The sequence below is a fragment of the Elephantulus edwardii genome, unplaced genomic scaffold (genome assembly GCF_000299155.1).
Source record: "Elephantulus edwardii isolate Elephantulus edwardi_28Jun2011 unplaced genomic scaffold, EleEdw1.0 scaffold00028, whole genome shotgun sequence".
Classification (NCBI taxonomy): domain Eukaryota; kingdom Metazoa; phylum Chordata; class Mammalia; order Macroscelidea; family Macroscelididae; genus Elephantulus; species Elephantulus edwardii.
In genome coordinates this window covers 6,788,985-6,798,080 of record NW_006399778.1, presented here as the reverse complement: position 1 = coordinate 6,798,080, position 9,096 = coordinate 6,788,985, and the positions used below count along the sequence as shown (strand labels likewise).

The window sequence follows — 9,096 nt, the reverse complement described above, 5'->3', positions numbered from 1 at the left end:
ATCCTGTCACTCACGATGTTGTACTTCAAGATGGATCTAGAAATAACTTTTTTTTACTATAAAGGCAACCCCGTTTTTCCTTGTCTTTTCATCTCCAGAGTAATATATCATATGGTCATCAGACTCAAAAAATACACACACACAACAACTATAAACAGTGATTATATACATGGACTTCACCTGATAGATCAGATTGACTATGTCAGTGGAAATAGATATTTAAGAAGTTCAAGGTCAGCAATCAAAAAACCAAGCCACTGACTGACTGGAACACACCATCAGCCATTCATACGCAAGTTCAAATTAAAGTTGAAGAAAATGAAAACCAGTTCACAAGAACTAGAATATGACTTTGAGTGTGTTCCAACTGAGCTTAAAAATCATCTTCTTTTAAGATGCAGTAGCTTTTCTAGCTTCATAGCTAAAAGTTCACAGATTTTCATGGCCTTGGTAGATGGAAAATGATGGAGGTAAAAAACTAGCCAGAAAAGGAAATTATATGCAATTTATAAAATGTGAGTACTCATCGCTAACTCAAAGGCAAACAGTTCAAATCCACCAGCTGCTACAAGGAAGAAGGATGGGCAGTGCTATTTACAGCCTCTGAAAACCCACTGGAGGGTTGGCTACCAGTCTCTTCTGACTAGACAACACAAATGATAAATGTAATGTATGTAATAAGATTGGAATAGTTATTCCACAATTATTCACATAAACAGATGCTATTATTATTATTGTTGTTGTTGTTATTATTAATTATAGTATTTATTTTAAAAGCACTCCCCTGGGTTGCTTGGACACTTATCCAAGGAAGTAATTCTTTGTTTCTTTATCTTGCTATCTATCATTTAGAGTATTTACCTTGTTATTGATCATATTCAACTGAACAGAAGTCATCTTTTCTTTCTTTTTACTTAAAATAGGGCATAAGGGGATCTAAGGGTACTGTTATAAACCACAAAAAAATCAACCAAATAAAACAAAACAAATAGAGGAAAACTCAAACTTGTCAAGGATTTCATTTGACGTGGATCCACAATCAACACACATGGAATAAGCAGCAATTCAGAAGTCAAAGGACGGACTGCACCGGGCAAATCTGTTGCCAAGAATCTGTTTAAAGTGCTAAAGAGCACCAATGTCTGTTTAAGGACTAAGGTGTGCCCAGCCAAGCCACAGTATTTTCAATTGTTTCATATGCACGTCAAAACTGGACAGTGAATAAGGAAGATGGAAGATGAATGGATGCCTTTGAACAGTATTAACAACAAGATACTTAGGCCTGTCAAAACAATAAACAAATCAGTTAAAGGTGCAGTCAGAGTGCTGAGACTTCCTCTCCCGGACTTTGGATGTTGCCGGGAGGGGTGAGTCCTTGGAAGAGGACGTCATGTTTGGAAGGGTGGGGGGTGGGGAGAGAGCCGGACTCACAGTGACTCCACGAGCTGAACCCATGTGACTGCGGGGCACCAAACAACATCGTCTCAACAAACTTGTAATGTGCGAAGCTCTGTGATTAGAAAAAGGAAACTTGACTTTGCCCTCGAGGGCGATTATCAGTGGGAGTTTCCACAGATGGGTGGAGACAGACGTAGTCACAGGTTCTTGGGACTCCAGACGAGGTGACGAAGTCAAGGACCTAATTGAAGTTAAGGAAAAGGGAGGACTCAGAAGAGGAAGTCGTTAACCTGAGCCAAGGCTGAGAAACGCCTTCACAGCGTGGGCGACATCAGAGAGATTGCCGGCCAGATGAGGTGGGGCGAGCTGGAAGAAACCTTAGTTTTTCAAACGGCAAAGAAATTTTGTAATTCTTAAATAGAATGAAGCAAAGTTCGAAAGGATAGGTGTGCTGAAGCTAAGCCGTGGAAACTAACTTTTTAAAGAGGCTTGCATATATAAATTACAAGTTACAAGAGTCCAACTTGAGGACCAGCCTCCGTAATGCCCCACTGGAGGTTAAAACCCTAATTCTAAAGGTGGCGGGGGCTCCACCAGGCAGCCAGGTTGTAGCTTCTGGCTGGCGACTGGCTGGTTTTCCGTCCCGAGGTGTTGGGGGTTACGTTTGTCGCCGGCAGAGGAGGGCAGTGACTTTCGAGGGGCTCAGGTGACGTTTGATAACACGGGGAGGCGCTGCCAGGTCCCACCAAGGAGAAAAAGGCTGAACTCCAACATCACCGCGGGCCGCGGGGAGTGAAACAGTAGCTGCCTTCGCCGGGTGCAGTTATTCCCGACATGCTCCTTTCCGGGATGATTTCAAACCCTTGGCAACAACAACCGCCCCTCCGTCCCCCAGCAACAGGCGGCGGCCCGCTTCTCATTGGTGCAGCCCGCACCACTGTGCTTTGATTGGCCGCGGTGGCTCCCGGAGCCCCTACGCTGGCCGCCACCTCCATTTTGTCGGTAGTATCTGAAGGGGGCCAGTTCGGTGGCGCTGAGGTGGTGTGTAGCTGCCTCGTCGGAGCTCTCGGGTTTTGTTCGTTCCGTTCCTCATCTCTCCCTGGAAGGGGAGGGAGGCTTCGACGTCGTGTGGGAGCCGGCGCTGCCGCAGTTCCGAGCTTGAAGTCGGTGAGTGGTGACTGCGCCGCGGGCGCGGCCATGTTGATCGCCTCACTTCCCATTGTTGGAAGAGCGAAAGCGAGATCGGGGGGCCCGGGGCGGGGCGCGGGGGTACGAGGAAGACCGGGGCCGCGGGCCGCGCTCGGGAGGGAGGGAGCCGCTCTGAAACCAGACTCGAGTCGGAAGTTTTCCGGGCTCGAGTTATGAATGACGTCAAGTCCGACAACTAGTAATTTGGGTTGTCAGTACCTTGAAGCCTCGTTCATCTCGTAAAGAGGCAGGGCGCGCTTACTCGTTATTTTAGTTACTTGGAATGTCACATGCCTCGCAGGGGACACTGTAGAGATGACATCGTCCCAGGCGTTTCTCCCCTTTGCGCGAGAAAGCTGGCTTCGGTTAGGGCCGTGCCGCCGTGAAGCCGGGCGGAGTCGGGCGCGCTCGGGAGCCGAGGCGGCGGAGGCGTGAAGCGGCCGGCTTTGGACGGAGGCTGAGCCAGGCGATGCCGGCACGTCCCGTGCGGCTTGGAAACCGTGGCAGGAGGGCCACGCCCTCCCAACACATCGCCCGCCAGTTCCCGGCCTCGAAAGACCAACATTGCTCTGTTTTCATGTATTATTTTTGGTCACAAAATCCAGATGAAAGAGTAACATGGAAAAAACTGACTAGCTGCCCCATTTGCAGATCCCACCCCACCCCCCCCTTTACAGAAAGGCTCCAGGTTTTCTGGGTCTCACGGATGAAGGTTTTAAATTATGACAGTTGGGGACAAATTGTTTCGGAATGCCCCACTGCGGGTCCAAAGCCTCGTACTGTTCTACCTTTAATAAGTTCACTCTATCTGTAGAAAGGAAGGTTTGGGTTTTTTCCCCCCTGTAACTAACATAAATGATCCGTCAATTAATCTTTTACTTTTCTAGCGAGGACTTCTCTCAGATTTGTGTGCTGAGGAGACTCAGATGTTGGCCTCAGCTCCCAGGCTGAACGCAGCAGGTCGGCCCATGAAAACTTCTGTATTCAGACAAAGGAAAGGGTCCGCCAGAAAGCAGCACTTACTATTCTGGGCTTGGCAACAAGCAAGAGGGCAGGTAGTGGAAATCCTGCAATCCGAAAAGCAGACTGAAAGGTATGAGAGTTCACATAATAATGGAGAATTTTACTGGGCATGTATTCTATGATGGCTTGAAATCCTAAACTAGTCCTTTTTAAATCGAAGTCAGTTCAAATGTGTGGGCAAGTTTGTTAAGAGTAAAAGAATAAATGTACATCTAAAGGAGTGTGAATAACAACTTTCTGATTAAAGTGGCTAAATAGATTTTTAAAATGTTTCCACAAATTTTCTGAAATTGCAGTTTGAGACTAGAGCAGTTTTTTTTTTTACGTTGCATTTCTACTCATTTTTCCCATTCATTTATAGGTGACAAAGAAGCTGAAGATGGGTGGCGGAGAGAGTTACAACATTCCAGTCCCCCAATCTAGAAATGTTACTAAGAACCAACAACAGCTTAATAGACAGAAGCCTAAGGAGCAGAATTCTGAGATGAAAATTGTGCATAAGAAAAAAGAAAGAGGACATAGTTGTAATTCATCAGCAGTTGCACAGCATGCCATGCAAAATGAAGGGAAGAACGAAGTACATTTTCCAAATAATCAAAATTGGAACTCTAGCCCCAGTTTACTTTTTAAGGCCCCAACGAATCAGAACTATGCTGGAGCCAAATTTAGTGAGCCACCATCACCAAGTGTTCTTCCTAAACCACCAAGTCATTGGGTTCCTGTTTCTTTTAATCCTTCTGATAAAGAAATGATGACATTTCAACTTAAAACCTTACTTAAAGTACAAGTGTAAAAGAAGAGTACTAATATTTAAGGTATCCTAAAGCATAGTTGAGTCTGAAACAAAGTCACTAGGGAATTAATGTTTAAAACTAATTAATGTAGAAAACAGGATTAGACTTCCTGCTTTATGTGTGCACTGGGATACATAATAACTTGTCAGTGCAATTAGTATTTACTTGATACTGTGTTCTCAAATGACTAAGTGAAACTATCCAGCTTAGATTTGGAAAGTAGGAAAGGACTATTTTTTTTCTTCTGTTGGCTAGGGAAAATAGTAATTTATCATTCATGATATGTAGATTTTACTTGTTGAAGACCAGTTATTCAGACTTGAGAAGCATTTCAATCCTTCATTTGACCAGTAGTAAGTCAACCTGATGTACTACCTAAAGAAAAGTACTTTTCAATAGTTGCATTTTAGCAATTGTGTAGTGCTTAATATCTAAAGGGCACTAGGGGCTAATTAAGACAAGGCACAATAGCACATCCCAGTGGTCCTGTTTCATAGCAGTGATAATCTGCCAACAAACGCACTAATTTTTAAATAGTATTTGGTGACTACAGAATAGCTTTCAAAATACAATTGTTACAGCACTGCAGAACAGACAATGGTCTGGCCTCCAATCATCCCTGCCAGACTTGCTTAGAATTGGGGGATGTTATAATGTGAAAGTTTAAAGTACCTAGGGAAGAGCCATGTAATATATGTAATAAACTTGTAGCATATGTAAAGCTTTGTTGGTTTCTATCCTACAAAAATACTATTTTATATGAATTTGCTGAATGTAAGATAGACTTTTTTTATACTATATGGCATAATTTTAATGTTTGAAATGTTTTTAAAGTTTGCCCTTGTACTCAAGTGCCAATGCATGTATAATTAGTTTTGTTGTAAATTGCAGTCTAAAGAAGTTGTATAATGGAAGTTTTAAGCTGCTACACCACCCTATTTTTAAAGAAATGTGAAATGCAGCTCAGGAACTCCCCCAAGATTAACCATTAAAGGGCCCTTCTTTGATTTAAATTACCTAACTTAATGATGCTTAAAGTGTGATAACTTTTTCATTTATGAGTAACTAAAAAATCCCAGGGGGACCGTTTATGCAAATACTTTCTTGCATAACATCATGTCAGGCATGTAAACCTACTTTAAATGCCAACCCATTGTTTTATGCTGTCATGTCAACTAGGACTCACAGTGGCTTAATATTACAATGTCCTGAGCCAAACTCACCCTTGGACACACCTCCATTGCTACAGTCACTGTCAGTTCATCTCATTAGCCAAGTTAAAACGAGGAGGGAAAAAAAAGGCCGCTAAAAATTCCAATCCCAAAAGGCCCAGTTTTTTGGCTTGGCTGCTCTTTGTTTATAAGCAGAATGGCGAAGTTTCCTTTCTCCAGGGAAAATATATATTGTCCAAGGCTAATATTGCTATGCTAAAGACAAATTTATGTTGTACTTAATAAATCTTTGAGAATTTGAAACATGAAATTAAAAATAAAATTTCCTTCCCAGTGGTTTAACTAATGTTTACTTTGAAGATGCACATAATTAGCCAAAATTAAAGGACTTAAGTTTTAAGAAAACAATCATTTCCTGATGTTGAACTTTACAAAGGATCCTATTTATGTTTTCCTATGGAATGGTATTTAGAGGAAAGAGCCATTTATTTTCTGGTTATGTTCTTAATGTAATTTCAACAAATAGCAACTCCCAAGTATTGTCAAGTTTTTCTGTACTGTTGAGAATTTTACTAGACAGTTGAATGCCTATATAAATTATATGTGCCTGATACAGGCCAAATTAGCAAATCCAAGTGTTCAGAAGATGGATGGTAAGAGTAACAAAAGGCTTTTCTGCTAACATCTACCTTGCAAAATACTACATAATACCCTACATGAAGTATGGTGATAGGTATTTCCCATGTTCAGGGGAACTAAACCTCCTGTGTTTGTACTCAGCCCTAGTATAAGAGAATTCAGGTCCATATACCTTTCCTTTTCTTGACAAACTTACTTTCCCCCAAAGTGCAGAAGATAATGGGAAAAAAATGGGCTTTTGCATATATTCTAAAAGGTTAGCTGTTTTCAATTCTCATCACAAATTTATAAGGCAGAACTAAGAGAAACCAAAGTTGTTGCCACAAACCATGAGGGACAGAATGGGTCAGGTACTCCCCCCTCTCTAAATTGTAAATACTAAAACCCACCCCACCCAACAACAAAATGACTCCCATCTTAAGTCTTGCCATATCTCTTTATGCTACTATATATAGCCAGGTGAGTGTTCATGCCATCTCTCAGCATGTGATGAAAAAAAAAATCTATAGACATGAGGGTTTTTTTACAAACTACAGTCAACTCTCAATGCCATGAATTTTAAACGGTTTCATTCTGAGCTTTAAACAGGTAAAACACAGAAATTCAACGTAAGCAATACTGTAGGAAGAAGCAGGAAATAAAAACGCTTATTAACAAGCAGAGTGTCAACTGAAGACACCAATACATTATAATTCATTATTTATGAATTATCTAAATGGATCCATTTTATCCTCTTGGACTCCTAAAAACTGCAGGTGAAACATTATTCGAGAATTTCTTCATTGTGCTGTAAAGAAAATGTTCAAATTGTCTGAAATTTGGAAAACCAGGCTTTGCAATTGTTGTGTTACAACAGCTGAAGCATCCTTGATTACGGGTTCTTATTAAAGGTTTGTCAAAGTGAAACTGCCAAAAAAAAAAACCACCACCACCAAAACCAACCCATTCTATGCAATGCAGGATAACGTTCTCATCTATAAAATAGGTGGACTGACATGGTAACTGCTTCAATGGACTCATGTCAAGAATGCACAAGATAGAAGAGGGTTCAGATCTTTTGTTCATCAGGTGGTTATCAAAGGCACCTAAAAACTACCACTCTTCTAAGAGTGTTTTTAGCTCTTTGGCAGGAACTGAAATGCCAACTATTGAACAGGGACTCCAACAGAAAAGGCAGTTGCTCCACAGCAGAATGATGGACAAGCTCCTGTGCAACAATGGAGGTAGAGTCAGCTATGCATTGAACTCCGGAGAAGTGAGACTGAGGAAGGTGTTTTTGGGGATTTTGCATGTTAAGTGCTTCAAGACGCAAGTTAAGCAATTAATCCCAATTCAACAGCTGCTAAACCACACTTGCTAATAGTTACCTACTCAACACACACAGAAAGGCGAGTAAAACAAAGTCATAAAGTACTCAGTATTTCCTATAATCAAAATCCTCAGCAGATTCAAAAGAAAATTCGGGACAAAATAATTATAAGGGACATGAGTTTAAGGCCACCTAGTGTTAAGCTGTGCTGCAAGACTGAAGAAACCTGGTTCGAATCCACCAGCTGCTCCCCAGGAGGATGGGATAATCTGTATGATTAACTGCCTCTGAAAACTTGCAGGAGGGTCAGCTATGAGTAGGTTGTGATACATAACAATAATCAAGCTATTAAAAATTATTTGCTAGAAACAATTATAAAGAAATGAACCAAATGGTGAGAGGCCACTGACTAATGCAAAATTTTGCGGTATGATCTTGGCGGGGGGTGGGGGGGGTGGGGGTGTAAAATTTACTGTAAATTAAAAAGAAGATTAATACCTCCATGTCCCAACTCTTACAATGACTAAAGCATTTAGTGATTAAGCAAAAGGTGAGTGATTTGAACCTACTAGCTACTTGCTATGTGGGGAAGATGAGGTCATCTTGCTGTTCAGACATACAGCCCCAGAAACAAAGGACTGTTTAACTAGAAGGCTGATGAGTCTGAACGGATTTGGTGCCAGAAGGTTCGGTTTAGTTATATGTATCCTGCTATACTTTCAATATCTTTACAAAGGGTTCATAGTCACTTCTGAATTTTGAGGAATAAATGTTCCACGAAATAATGATAAAAAATTATGTAAGCAAGTGATGGGAGTGTAGAGGTAAACAAACTTCATATCCTAAAATAAGGAACTAAGAAATCCAAAACATTTTGTGATACTAAAAAAGTTATTTATTCACTATACATAGAACATGTCCCCTATAAAATGTACATGTAAATCACTAGAAAGTAAATTTGGTGAACATTTTCTCAATTACAGAACATACTAAATCAACTGGGGATAACAGCTATCTGCCTCAAAGTAATCTAATTTTAGCACCCAGTCTCTCCTTTATATCTAATGCAAAATTAAATACTTATCTTGGGGATTATTTCCTAGTATGTGTTTTGAGGAGGCAGAGTTAACAATTTAACTCTAATATATCACAGTCACTGCACAATAAATCAGTTTATTACAGATTAAAACAAATCATTTCTCATTATTTGTATTAATGGGATGCAAACAAAAATACTGGATATTTTTAAATGGCAGATAACCACAAAAATTACTTATCTTTGATAGCATATCTGGCTTTACAATTACATTAGGATGAGTGTTGTAAAATAGTTATGAAGACACCTCAAACACAACAATGAGGCTGTACTGTAATGACTCACTAGACTGTGCTCAGAAGACATTATCTGAGTAAATGAACATCTACTTTTTCCCCAGTTACCCAGTACAATGTTCTGCCCACACTAAGGGCTTAAAGGTTTGCTGAATATACTATGAAAGAGAAGACCCTCTTGGCTGTCTGTCAAGTATTATACTTGGAAAAGAGTAGTTTAAGATGTAAACGGCTTATGGTG

The 9,096-nt window shown here is 40.6% G+C and overlaps 1 protein-coding gene across 1 annotated transcript; it reads left to right on the top strand.

Moving 5' to 3' along the window:
• The first annotated feature begins 3,988 nt into the window (after positions 1-3,988).
• PNRC2 (proline-rich nuclear receptor coactivator 2) lies at positions 3,989-4,402 on the top strand. Its single transcript, XM_006883519.1, has one exon. It carries the CDS (start codon positions 3,989-3,991, stop codon positions 4,400-4,402), a length of 414 nt encoding a protein of 137 aa, XP_006883581.1.
• The last annotated feature ends 4,694 nt before the right edge of the window (positions 4,403-9,096 follow it).